We start from the raw sequence: 12360 nt of genomic DNA on the forward strand, positions 1-12360 counted from the left end.
CTCTTTGTTCTATTTCTGCTGCAGCAGACTGCAACACAGTCTGGCACAGGAAAAAAAATCTAAAGGAAACAATTTTAGCAGAGTCAGGAGGATCTGCTTGAACAGCTCTAATATTGAACCTAACTGGCATGTTTTGACAAAGTTAAAAGTCTAATGACTAAATTTTGCTGAGCTCTTAAGCAGGGCACGAAATCTATCAAGCACCTCTGCTAGAAAAGATGCTCGTGTTTCTACAAGCAAATGAGACCAATATCCAGATTATTAAAGATCCTCCAAGTATTAATAAGTATTAAATTCTGGAAGGATTACTGAAGCCTCTCGTGCATGATGTTGGTAAATATTATTGTCTATATTGATGTATAGTTGTTTTTAAATGGTACAGCAGCCTCAAGTGACTGACCCTAATGTGGGTGAAACATTGCCCAGTAATCCAGTGCTAAAACTGGGGCAGAAAGGGGCTCCAGTCCTGCCTGTGTGCTGGGAAACAAGGGTGATGTTGGCCATGGAACCTTTTGTTTGTTGTGTCCACAGTGACAGAGACCACGCCTGACACAGCATCGTATTTCCTTATTGTCATCATATTTATTATTTTATTGTCAGTGGCTCATAACCCACTGACGCCTGCTGGGTTTTACTCTCACACCACACACACCTGCTAACACACAGCTTCTCTTCACACACATATATTTTATTTTAAACAACTGGAACAAACCAGGATGCCCATTCAAAGAACTGTTCTTTACTAGCAGAGCTAAAGATAAGGGCTTGCAGCATGGTACAAGCTTGTATAAGGTTTGCATATTCCATGTTCCAACTAACAGCTGGAATGAGGTTCTGATGAGCCTTGTTTATCATTGTTAATGACTGCCCCTGATTCACTACCCATAACCTGATGTTAAATATCCTAAAAAGATATTTTCCTAGGTTGAGGCATGAAGAGACTCATGGAATCTACGATGTTTACTATAAGCTTTTTAAGAAGTTAACAACCCTGTCCAATCCCCTTTTCCCAGATGGAAATGAGAAACCACAATAATCATATAGGCTTATGATTCCATGAAATCCATCTTCAAGGTGGTACCAGGTCACTGGAACCCCATTGTCCTCCAGCCTCTTCTTGTACAACAAGCCATCGTCCCGCAGCACGTCGTACTCGCAGGTCAGGATGAAGGATTCTGGCAGCTGGTGAACAACAGAGTCTTCAGCCAACAGTGGGCACAGGTTGGGTTCACAGAATCTCTTCACTGTCTCGTAAACTTCAGCTATAAAATCAGTGGGCCTAAGTGGCTTCACACCTCTGACCTTAAATTCCTCAGGGATGTTGTCTGGACTCACCCACTTCCCATACTTCAGCCTCATGTCTGGAGGAATATGAGAGCCCTCCAAGACCTCTTGCATGTGCAGCGCATCCCCATTGAGGTAGAGCAAAGCAAAGAAAGCGGCACGTTCCCGGAACAGCAGAGGAACCCCTCGATTTTGATGATAGGATGGTAAATTGAAGTCCAGTGCCTGCAGGCCTGGGTAGATGAGGATCTGAGCACGGAGTCTGGGCAGGTCTGAGCTGCCTGCCAGGCTCTGGCTGACAGCAGCTGCCAGGTTGCCCCCAGCGCTGTCCCCGCAGACAGCGACGCGGGCGGGATCCACGCCGAAGCGCTCCAGGTGCTGCAGGAAATGCTGGGTGGCGCTCAGACAGTCTTCGTACGCAGCGGGGTATTTGTGCTCGGGGGCCAGACGGTACCTGCAACACCGAGACAAGAAGAAGGAAATGTCAGTAGCAGTAACCAGGAATTGGTCTCCTATGCTGTTCTCCAGCCCTATCATTTTGGGGTGGCTTGGCTCTAGGTTAGGATCCTCAGTGCCTCCAAAGAGCTGCTCCTCCATTTGGGATTGTGGATAAACTGTAAATGGTGAGTTCAGTCACAAGGACTCACTGAAGTAGGATTGTCTTTGATAAACGATCTGAACAAGGTATCGAACAGTTCTTTGTTGCCCTGATTCTTAACATTTTCTAAAGCCTTCTGAGTTTGCATTCTGCTAGAGAACTTTCTCACACAACTTTCTGTAAACAACATATTGTTTTGCATTCCTTCATAGAGGTGGAGAAACTTGATGTACTAGTAGTTTGTCCAATGTCATTGGAGAGGTGGCACCTTCACCCTCCAATCCACTGTCACCTTTGGAACAGTATAAATGCTGGATTCAGAAAATAAACTCTCTCTTTTTCACCTTGCAATAGCAGCGGCTCACGCAGTGCTTGCACGTGTCCTGTAGTGACAGTTCTTAGTGATGGTGAAAACTCCCTCTATACTTCTGGCAAGATTATTTAATAATTTTGTGCCTCTGCTTCCCATGTGTAAAATGGGAGTATTCAGTGTGATTATTCTCTTTTCCCATAGTTCCCAATTGCTTGGAGCATCTTAATACATGTCCATATGTCCAGCACAAGGAAGACTTTTTTCACCTAAGTTTTTAATTGGCTTTTATAGACTTACTTAGTGTGCCAAATATTTCCATTTGTATCTTTTTGGAGTATCTCTGTGCATGAATAGTTAAGGGCTGCAAAATCTTCATTATCACTATTTTTCTCTTTATGAACTTGACTGAAACCCACAGAAATTCCTGTGCCAAAAAAGAACATCTCCAACACCAGCACAGCTCTGCTGTGGTCCCACAGCAGCAATAATCTCCCAACTACAGACCTGGGTAGTGGTCACTTACTGCACAGACACAACTACTGAGTCACTCTCCCTGGAGAGGTAGCGACACACCTTTTCATAGGTATCTGCAAAAGAAATATTGTTTTTAGTGCTTCACTATTGCTCTCTGCTTTCAGACAACCTAAGAAATGCCTGTTCCAAAAGGGCTTCAAACTTCATCCCAAACCACACACTGAAACCACATCTTATTTCAAACTTCTAAAAAGATAAGAATATTCTTTCTACACTACAAAGTTCCCCCAGGATGTATCTTACCAAGGCTTCCGAATACCCAGCCTCCTCCATGGAAGAAGAGGATGCCTCTCCTTGGCCCATCAGAGGTAGCTTTAGGCTGATAAACCCTCACAGGTACTTCATTAAACTGCAGATCCTGGATAAAGAGCTTTGGATCCAACCCTAGTTTCCGACCCTGTCGCACGTATCGGCCAAAAGTGATTTGGCTGCAAAGCCCAGTCTTCTCCAAAATCCTTCCCTGTTAAAGGTAAAAGACATTAAGGCATCTTTAAAAGTCTGGAGTTAGCCAGGGTATAAAAACTCTGCATTGTACTTAGATCAAACTTATATGGAGGAAATTTTAAAGAAATACAGAACTCTGATTTGGAAATGAAACAATTTTCCCAAGTTCCCACACCCTGCAGTCTATAGAAAAATGTACTTGCACTACTCCAACCCAATGTCATTGTAATGTCACATCATAAATTTTATAAAGATCAGGCAAAGTGGTTGTCTTGGAGTACATATTTTAGTCATCAGCATTGTCCTGCACACATTTGTGCTCGTTCTTGTTTCACTTATACTTGATAACAAGAATGAAATACCATATGTAAGAACATATTTCTTCATTGCTGAAACGAATATTCATTAATTAGACCATAAAACTCAGTGAATAAAAAGTGCCGAGCTGTGTTGTGCAAGTTAGTTACTGCTTTTTATTCACACAACAGAGCTACTGAGCAAAATGAAGTCCCTTCCTTTCCCAAAGCTCTTGCAAGCTAGAATATAAATCTGATGTAACAAGTGAACAAATGAGAAGCTGGGAATCAAACAGTTACAATTCACTGGCTGAACAAGATCCCTGCTTTTAATGCCCAGTGAGTCTCTCTTGTCACCTGCTAGTGGGGTTCAGGATTGCTGGGCAGCTTTGTCAGTAATTTTAATTTAAGGAGGATGTAAATGGCTTAAGAATCTGTGTGGAGGAAAACAAAGTCTGTGCAATAGCAGGGGTGATGTTTGTGGCTAAAGAAATGGCAAAACTGAAGATTTTAAGAAATTCAAAGACAGCAAGTAACAGAGGCAGAGCTGAGGAGGGCTCTAACTAATGCCGTTTATGCAACGCTGCCAAAAAGAGTCGAGGGATTAAGTAAAGCAGCCCTAACCAGATTGTGTGCCATAGATGTCAGCCGTGGCAGGAGCAGCGGAAGGGCTGCAGCTTTCCTTGGACAAGGTGATTTCGCCTGAAGGTGCGGGAAGCTATCACGCAAAACACCAGCCCGGCCCCGAATCGAAGGCTGCCATCAGCCGGTCGCAATCTCCGCTAACACGCCCCGGGCACGTCCCTGAACCGGGAACGGGGTTTGCCCACGATACGGGCAGTGTTCCCCGCAGCAGCCTGGCCGGAGGGTGCCCGGGGCACATCCACGACAGGGGGATGCTCGGGGCGGTGTTTGGGCCGGCGATGGCATCCTCGCCAGTGGGATGCTCGGGGCAGTGTTCGGGCCGGCGATGGCATCCTCGCCAGGGGGATGCCCGGGGCACATCCTCGCCAGGGGGATGCCCGGGGCACATCCTCGACAGGGGGATGCCCGGGGCACATCCTCGACAGGGGGATGCTCGGGGCAGTGTTCGGGCCGGCGGCGCAGCATCCTCGACCGCAGTGTCCGGATCGCGGGTGCCCTTGCAGCGTCCGGATCGGCGGCTACCCCGGGGCACAACCCGATCGTGGGGGCTCCCCGCATCCCCTCCCCATGATGCGGCACCGCCAGCATCCCACGGGGACAGCGGGGACACGCGGATCCTGCCCCAGCTCCCCACGCCATCCCGCGGGTCTCCCGAAGCCCCTCGCCCCCTGCGCCGCCACTCACCAGCGCGGCGGTGCCGAGCAGCACGGTCAGCACCAGGCGCAGCTTGGCCGGCTGGTTCACCCCGGGAGGGATGTCGTAGCCGGGCAGGCCGAGCAGCAGCGCGGCCGCCGCCAGCGCCGCCAGGGGCAGGAGCAGCAGCAGCAGCAGCAGCGCGGGCAGCAGCGCCATGGCCCGGCCGCGGCCCCGCCGGCAGCGCTGGGCAGAGCCGCGGGCCCGTCACGGCCCGAGTGCGGCCGCTCCGCAAAGCCGGCGCAGGGGTCATGGTGCGGGCGGCCGGGGGGAGCCGCGCGGAGCGGCCGAAGGCGCCGGCCGGGTAATCTCGGTTCAAGGAGGCCCGGCGTGACCTGCGCGCGGTACCGGGGAACGGCCGGGCCCGGCGGCACCGCCCCCGCCGCCAGGACCCCCGCGCCCCCGCCGCCTCACGGCCCCGCGCCCCCCGCCGCACCGCCGCACCGCCCGAGCTCGGGGAAGGGCCGCCCTTCCGCACGGGGATCTAAGGGAACTCAGCATTTGTTTTTGTGAATGGTTCTGTTTTTCTCAGCGCTGTAGGTTTTTTTTTTCGGGATCTCCTCAAGACGAGGAGCGATGGGCATATACTAAAACACAAGTTTCGCCTCAACATGCGGAAGAACTTCTTTACATTGAGAGTGACAGTGCCTACGTGATTTATTAAAAAAAAATATATTATATGTATAAACATACACTTTCTAACTTTAAATTGTTAGAGAGTTTTTGTCCGTCACAGTTGGATATTGATCTAGTATCATATCCAACTGTGACAAACAAAAACTCTCTAACAATTTAAGTATCAATATCCAACTGTGACAGACAAAAACTCTCTAACAATTTAAGTATCAATATCCAACTGTGACGGACACAAACTCTATAACAATTTAAGTATCAATATCCAACTGTGACGAACAAAAACTCTCTAACAATTTAAAGTTAGAAAGTGTATGTTTATTAGGTGCCGGGCAGCGTGCAGGATAGCTCCCAAATCCACACCGCAGCTTCCAGGTGATTACAGAGTCTTTTTATCCATACAAGTATTGAATACACAAAATGCAAATGCATATTCATAATTCATAATTCATAATTTTGGTACATCCCATTCCCCGCTTCGTATGCTAATCACTCCAAAAGTTATTAAGCATGCGTAGTTTGTCCCTTGAAATGGGTCGGTGGTCCTTTTCATGGGGAGGGGTCCCAAAATGAGGAAGTAAATGAAGAATTTGTGGAGAAAACCACAAATTGACAGATTCTAGCACAGAATCACAGCACAGATTCTGCAAAAGTTAATACTGGGGGACACCCTTTGGAAGAACATGAAAGCATTTTCCTTCATATTCTCTCTTTAAGCTGTAGCTTTCAGTACACACAGACCAAGAGCTCAGTTCACTGATCCTTCTTGCTTTTCTAAAACCTGAAGTCAGTATTTCATTTCAACACTATATCCTACCCTCTGGGAATAATGGAGACTTTCCAAAATTAAGAAGGACTTTGTAGAGCTACGATTATTTCAAAATCAGAGCAGCCCTTACTTGCCTCCAGCTAGGTGTGCCCCAACAACTCTGGCCTTGCACTGCTACTTTTGCAGCCATGGAATATTTGCTCTATCTCCTCACTGAGATCTTGATCTCTGCCTATTTGTCCAGAGCTTTCCCTCCAACTCACTATCTACCTAGCTTATACTTTTTAGCTAAATTAAGTCATGCTTTGGAGCTTATCAAATGGACATCACAAATAAACTGGATGTAGAGAAAAACATTTAATCCAAATCATTCCACATAGATTATTTGTATGGAAGTAAATAATTTAGTAATTAAAGACAAGGAATCAATCAGATGCCAACTTGAAAAAAAATACAGCACATAGAAAAATTGTACTGTCAAATGTTTGAACTGTCAGGAGTCTCACAAGGAAAAGATCTGTGTTAATTTGAAGCTCACGGATCTCAGAAACAGTATTTTACACATCAAAAGGTATCACATTCTTGCAGAGCAGCACTACCTGAAGTGTGAGAACCTAAGCAGAGTCATTAGTGGGAGAAGCATAACGAGGGAGAGTTCTTTCTACAGGCCTTTTATAAATGCAACAATCCTGTCCAATCCCCTTTTCCCAGATGGAAATGATGAAGCATAATAATCAAATAGGTTTACGATTCCATGGAATCCATCTTCAAGGTGGTACCAGGTCACTGGAACCCCATTGTCCTCCAGCCTCTTCTTGTACAACAAGCCATCGTCCCGCAGCACGTCGTACTCGCAGGTCAGGATGAAGGATTCTGGCAGCTGCTGGATAATTGTGTCTTCAGCCAACAGTGGGCACAGCGTGGGCTCACTGATTCTTTTCACTTTCTCAAAAACTCCAGGCTTGAATTCACAGGGCTTGGGTGGTTTGTAGCCTCTGACCTTAAATTCCTCAGGGATGTTGTCTGGGCTCACCCACTTCCCATACTTCAGCCTCATGTCTGGAGGAACATGAGAGCCCTCCAAGATCTCTTCCAGATTTGATGCGTCCCCTTGTACGTACTGCAAAGAATAAAAAACAGCACGTTCCCGGAATAGCAGAGGGACTCCCCGATTTTGTTGGTAGGATGGTAAATTGAAGTCCAGTGCCTGCAGGCCTGGGTAGATGAGGATCTGAGCACGGAGTCTGGGCAGGTCTGAGCTGCCTGCCAGGCTCTGGCTGACAGCAGCTGCCAGGTTGCCCCCAGCGCTGTCCCCGCAGACAGCGACGCGGGCGGGATCCACGCCGAAGCGCTCCAGGTGCTGCAGGAAATGCTGGGTGGCGCTCAGACAGTCTTCGTACGCAGCGGGGTATTTGTGCTCGGGGGCCAGACGGTACCTGGGACACCGAGACAGCAAAAGTGACAGCAGAAATGTCATATAAGTGTAAATACAGAATTTCTACAGCATCCTGGTGCTCCTTGTGTTGGAGCAATTTTTCCCTCAGAAAAAAAACCCATGAAGGTATTTTTATCTACTAAGCAGGTATTTTTCCAATAAGTCATCACAGAGAAGTGATAGCCATAGGATGGGGCTGCAAGGACATAGCATAGTTGGATATTCCAAGAGCAGCCCTGATCACAAATTAAGTGATGTAACTTCATTTTCTCATTTTAGCATAGACTGCATCTGTTTTGTGGATTAAGTAATTAAGCAATTTAATCAATCTGCACCTCACCGTTACTTAGGAGATTTCATTTTTATAATTATTTTTTCTTTATTTAAATAACTGGGACAGTTATATTTTTCAGTATTACTAGTATTAATAGTACTAATTATTAGTATTATTACTTACTAGCATTTGATTCTCACTTGAAGTTCACAAGAAAGCTCTTTGAAGTTCACAAGGTAATTACACCTATTTAAATGGATTAGTGCATTGTCACCTTCCGAGTTGGTTTGTTAGTCATTTCTCAACACATTGGAACTCTCTACTGGAAAGCATTCCTTGGTTTTGTGTGGTGCCAGCATATGTTGGGACACACATGGACCTTACTGTGGGCTGTGTCTGCACTATTAGCTGATGGAGCAGGGAGAGAAATGAAAAACAAACAGCCCCCTTGAAATTTGGTCTGGACATCTGGGAAAATCATAGAAAATGCTGAGTTGGAAGGGACCCATGAGGACCATGGTGTCCAGATCCTAGAGAGGAGCATTCCCACCAGCTGCACATCCTTGCAGTGCTGAGAGGCAACAAGAGGCAAAAAGGCTTCTCAGGGGCAGCTGGCCATAACTCACCTCACGGACACCACCAGCGAGCCGCTTTCCTTGGCAATGTACTGGCAGATCCTTTCATGGGTATCTGGAACACATTGAAGGATGTTTTACTGCCCACAAATAATCCAGCTCCCCTCTCCCCTCTCCCCCTGCCCGAGGCCTGCCTTCACAGCGCTGGATAGGAAAGCCCAGCCAGAGTTCAGCCTTCCAGTGGCTGCAGATTATATAACTTTTCTAATTAATTTTTAATTAATTGTTCTAATTCACCATAACTAGTATATTAATCATAAGCAGTGTGCTAGTCTTAAATCACTTTTAGGCAGCATGTAGCTAACTTTCTTTACACAGACTTGGTTGGGAAAATCAATGAAGCTTTCAAAAGTCTTCCCAAACTAAGCCTGATATGCTTCAAAAAACAAGGCCTGGGAGAGGGTGTGTATTGTTGAAATTGGATACAAGGAGGGCAGAATTTATGGACTACAAGGACATTTTGTAGAAGCAAGAATATAAACAAGCAGCTAAAAAAAGATTCTGTATATGTATATTGGGAAGCCCCTACTGGAGGAAAAATACACTAAAAAGAGCGAAGAGGATAGAATACCAATTTACGAAAGAGAATTCATGAGCATTAATTTGTTTGCTAAAAGTATATAAACAGGTGGAAAAGTTTTGTATCAGCATCTGTGTGGAGGCCGGAATTGTGTCGGCCACGTACACAGGGTGGCTAGTGTGGCAAGTGTCAGAACTCAAAATGTCCCTCAGACATTTTTGGATGTTCTGGGCCCACGTCAGAAGCATTTGAGACCCTGGCAGGCAGCTGGAAACAGCTGTGATTTTGGATTTGAGCCATGGAATGATTTAGCAACCTTGTAGGAAGAACAAGAAGTCACAAAAGTTTAGATATTACAGTAGAAGTAGCCACAAAGTAAAGGGAAGAATTTTTGAGTGCTGTACATGGGGGTTTTGGTTTTGTACATGGGGGTCAGAGGTTTTAAGATGGAGGGATTTTGGCCAGTCCTGTCCTCCCTCTTTCTTCTTCCTTACCTCCATGTTCTTGGTGATGTTGGCACTCCCAGATTGGTTTAGAGTAGAAAAGCACCATTTAATATAGGTAATAGGCATTGAGGAAAAACTGTAAACAGGTAACACGTAATGTACATACAAAAGACAGCAGCAGCCCTGGGCGGGGAGAGAAGAAGCAGTCGGGAGTCAGAGAGGATGTCAGGGTGTGTGTGTGCCTCTGCCTGAGCTGTGAGCAAACCACAGCAGCCCAAGGAGAAAATCTTTTAGATAACTTGCAATAAGCAACCATGAGACCAAACAACAGAGACTGCTGAGCCTTTCTTTGGAAGCTCGGGTTGGAGGAGAGATTTTTCCACCACACTGAGCCACCTTCGACCTAGGGTGGGCTTCGGAAGCGAGGTCAGTACTGGGGTGTCTGGGCCGCACTGGGCCACACTGGGCTGCATTGGGCCGCATTGGGCTGCACTGGGCCGCATTGGGCTGCATTGGGCTGCATTGGGCTGCACTGGGCTGCACCAGGCCATACCGAGGCTGCAGCAGATCCAGCCGCCGCCATGGAACAGCAGCACAGCAGTGCATGGGCACGCAGCCGGTGCACTGGGCCGGTACAGCCGCACGGGCACGTGCCCAAACCGCGCGTCCTCCTGCCGCACCCCCAGCGCCGGGCCTGGCTTCCGCCCGGAGAGCATGAGGCGCCTGAAGGCCAGGCTGCTGCACAGCTCCATCTTCTCAAAAATCCTGCCCTGTTGGGAGAGGGAGGACAGCCAGGGTGAGCTGAGGGGAAATGGAGCACGGACGGCCCTGAGGGGGAACCCAGTGATGGGGAGGCAGGAGAAGGGATGTGAGGGACACCAGGAGAGGGGCAATTGGAGAGAGGCACCAGGAGAGGGGCAAATGGTGAGGGGCAGCTGGTGAGGGGGCACCTGGAGAAAAGCAGTGGGTGAGGGACACTCATTGAAGGGGAGCCTGGTGAGGGGCAATTGGTGAAGAAGATCCTGGAGAGTGAAGGGCAGTTGGAGAAGGGGCTCCTGGAGAGTGAAGGGCAATTGGTCACAGGGCTCCTGGTGAGGGGAAATTGTTGAAGGAGCTCCTGGAGAGTGGGAAAGAGCTCCTGGAGACTGAAGGGCAGTTGGGGAAGGGGCTCCTGGAGAGTGAAGAGCAACTGGTCACAAATTGGTCACTGGTGAGGGGCAATTGGTGAAGGAGCTCCTGGAGAGTGAAGGACAGCTGGGGAAGGGGCTTCTGGAGAGTGAAGAGCAATTAATCACAGGGCTCCTGGTGAGGGAGGCCTTGCCAATGCTCCCAAGTGTCTCTCATCCTGCTAAGGTTTCTGGGGTTTCTGTTTTTGCCTTCTTAAAAAGCATCCAGTCTCCCATTAGTGGTACTTCCATTACCCAGCCTCCCATGTTACTGGAGAGCCCCAAGAATGACCTCAAAACATCATGTGTGCTTAGCTAAAGTGGAAATCAAAGCAATCTCACTTTTTATAAATATTTAATTTTAAATTTAATTAGGGAAACACAGCTGATAAAGCTTAGGCTCTAATGGTTGACTTAATCCTTATGTAATAGGGAAAATCTGACTGAAGTCTAATAGAAATTATTTTCCAAAAGCTGTCCTCTCAAGTCAGCCCCTAGAAGAGAAGAGCCATCATTTAAGCCTTGATGGAGCTGGCAGGATACACGCAGAACAAAATTAACATCTAACAATGTTTCTTGCAGAAGTTGCAGCAGTTACTCACCAGAGTAGATGAAACAATCAAAACAGCAACAATAAGTCGAAGTTTTCCGGGATTGCTCACTCCAGGAGGGATGTTGCAATTGGCATACTCAGTTTTAATTGTTCTTATGATTGCTGATATGAATGAAGCAACAAAAATCACCAGCAGTATCACTGGCAGTAGATAAAAAAATGCCATTTCACGTATCTAGAGGTGATGTGTCTTCACACCTATCTGTGAATTGGCTTTTTCAGGTAACAGCAAGCCCTGGAGCAGTCCCAATTGCAAGAGCTCTCTCAGGTGTTGCTCACTTTAAAGTCCTTGGAAATGTTGTGCAAGCAGTTATCACATTGGAGAAGAGTCAATGTGTTTAATTTCCTGTTTATCTTGATGGTAATTGTGGGACTGATAAAGGGGCTGGTATTGAATAGGGAATTCTTGGATTGTGGATGATAACAGTGAGTGCTCAGAGACTGAGGCTGAGTCCTGGATGAAGTTCTAGTCTATGACAGAGAGCCAGCAAATGTGGGGATTAAATTATCCCTTGCAACTCATCTGCAGCCAGGACATTCGAAATTCACTTCCTGCATTGTGGGCATGCTTTACATAGTTTGGAATACATCCATTTAACAGGGACATTTAGAAAAGAAAATGGGAAGAAGGGAGGGGTGGGGGGCAAAAGGTAAGTAGCAAGCTCTGCAAAAGTAAATGCATCAGTCCTATTTTGTTGTTAGATTATTTGGGGCTTGAAGCTACCTTGGCTAGACCAGGTGTCCCTGCTCATGGCAGGGCTTTGGAATGAAATGAGCTTTAATGTTCCTTCCAACCCAAACCATTCTGTGATTCTAGGATTCCATTCAAGCACAAGTTTTTCAGCATACACGTATGTTTGATAAACATAAGAAAACACTTAAAACATTTTTCCCATTGTAATTTAAACAAAGCTGTCAATAGAGTATTTCTGTTGGGAACAGTTGCAATTCTAAAAGTCAAGTTCATGAATGTGACATCATTTTTTGAGTATAAAATACTAGCCAACAGACATCTTCAAATTTGGAATCTTAAACTCAGGTGCTACGTGTAGCAGAGAGTAC

The 12360-nt window shown here is 46.8% G+C and overlaps 2 protein-coding genes across 2 annotated transcripts; both read right to left on the reverse strand.

Annotated features, from left to right (window-relative positions):
- Positions 1–559: 559 nt before the first annotated feature.
- LOC100218769 (arylacetamide deacetylase-like 4) lies at positions 560–4982 on the reverse strand. Its single transcript, XM_030289265.4, has 4 exons — positions 4799–4982; positions 2973–3189; positions 2719–2782; positions 560–1738 (listed from the first exon to the last, which is right to left on the reverse strand). Exons 1-4 carry the CDS (start codon positions 4964–4966, stop codon positions 964–966), a joined length of 1224 nt encoding a protein of 407 aa, XP_030145125.1. The 5' UTR covers positions 4967–4982; the 3' UTR covers positions 560–963.
- Positions 4983–6547: 1565 nt separating this feature from the next.
- On the reverse strand, positions 6548–12348 carry LOC100227365 (arylacetamide deacetylase-like 4). The gene is made up of 4 exons (XM_030289266.4): positions 11288–12348; positions 10073–10289; positions 8545–8608; positions 6548–7645 (listed from the first exon to the last, which is right to left on the reverse strand). The coding sequence occupies exons 1-4, from the start codon at positions 11462–11464 to the stop codon at positions 6871–6873; spliced, it is 1233 nt and encodes a 410-aa protein (XP_030145126.4). The 5' UTR covers positions 11465–12348; the 3' UTR covers positions 6548–6870.
- Between the last annotated feature and the right edge of the window lie 12 nt (positions 12349–12360).

Source organism: Taeniopygia guttata, chromosome 21 (genome assembly GCF_048771995.1).
Source record: "Taeniopygia guttata chromosome 21, bTaeGut7.mat, whole genome shotgun sequence".
Taxonomy (NCBI): Eukaryota; Metazoa; Chordata; class Aves; order Passeriformes; family Estrildidae; genus Taeniopygia; species Taeniopygia guttata.

What these genes read in the sequence shown, in the direction of transcription:
- LOC100227365 (XM_030289266.4), bottom strand. Translation starts at nt 11,464, where the DNA reads ATGGCATTTTTTTATCTACTGCCAGTGATACTGCTGGTGATTTTTGTT. An exon ending in CTGGATCTGCTGCAGCCTCG is followed by an intron (nt 8,609 to 10,072) that starts GTATGGCCTGGT and finishes AATGTGTTCCAG; the next exon opens with ATACCCATGAAAGGATCTGC. An exon ending in TCGCTGGTGGTGTCCGTGAG is followed by an intron (nt 7,646 to 8,544) that starts GTGAGTTATGGC and finishes TCGGTGTCCCAG; the next exon opens with GTACCGTCTGGCCCCCGAGC.
- LOC100218769 (XM_030289265.4), bottom strand. Translation starts at nt 4,966, where the DNA reads ATGGCGCTGCTGCCCGCGCTGCTGCTGCTGCTGCTGCTCCTGCCCCTG. An exon ending in TGCTCGGCACCGCCGCGCTG is followed by an intron (nt 3,190 to 4,798) that starts GTGAGTGGCGGC and finishes TACCTTTAACAG; the next exon opens with GGAAGGATTTTGGAGAAGAC. An exon ending in TCAGTAGTTGTGTCTGTGCA is followed by an intron (nt 1,739 to 2,718) that starts GTAAGTGACCAC and finishes TCGGTGTTGCAG; the next exon opens with GTACCGTCTGGCCCCCGAGC.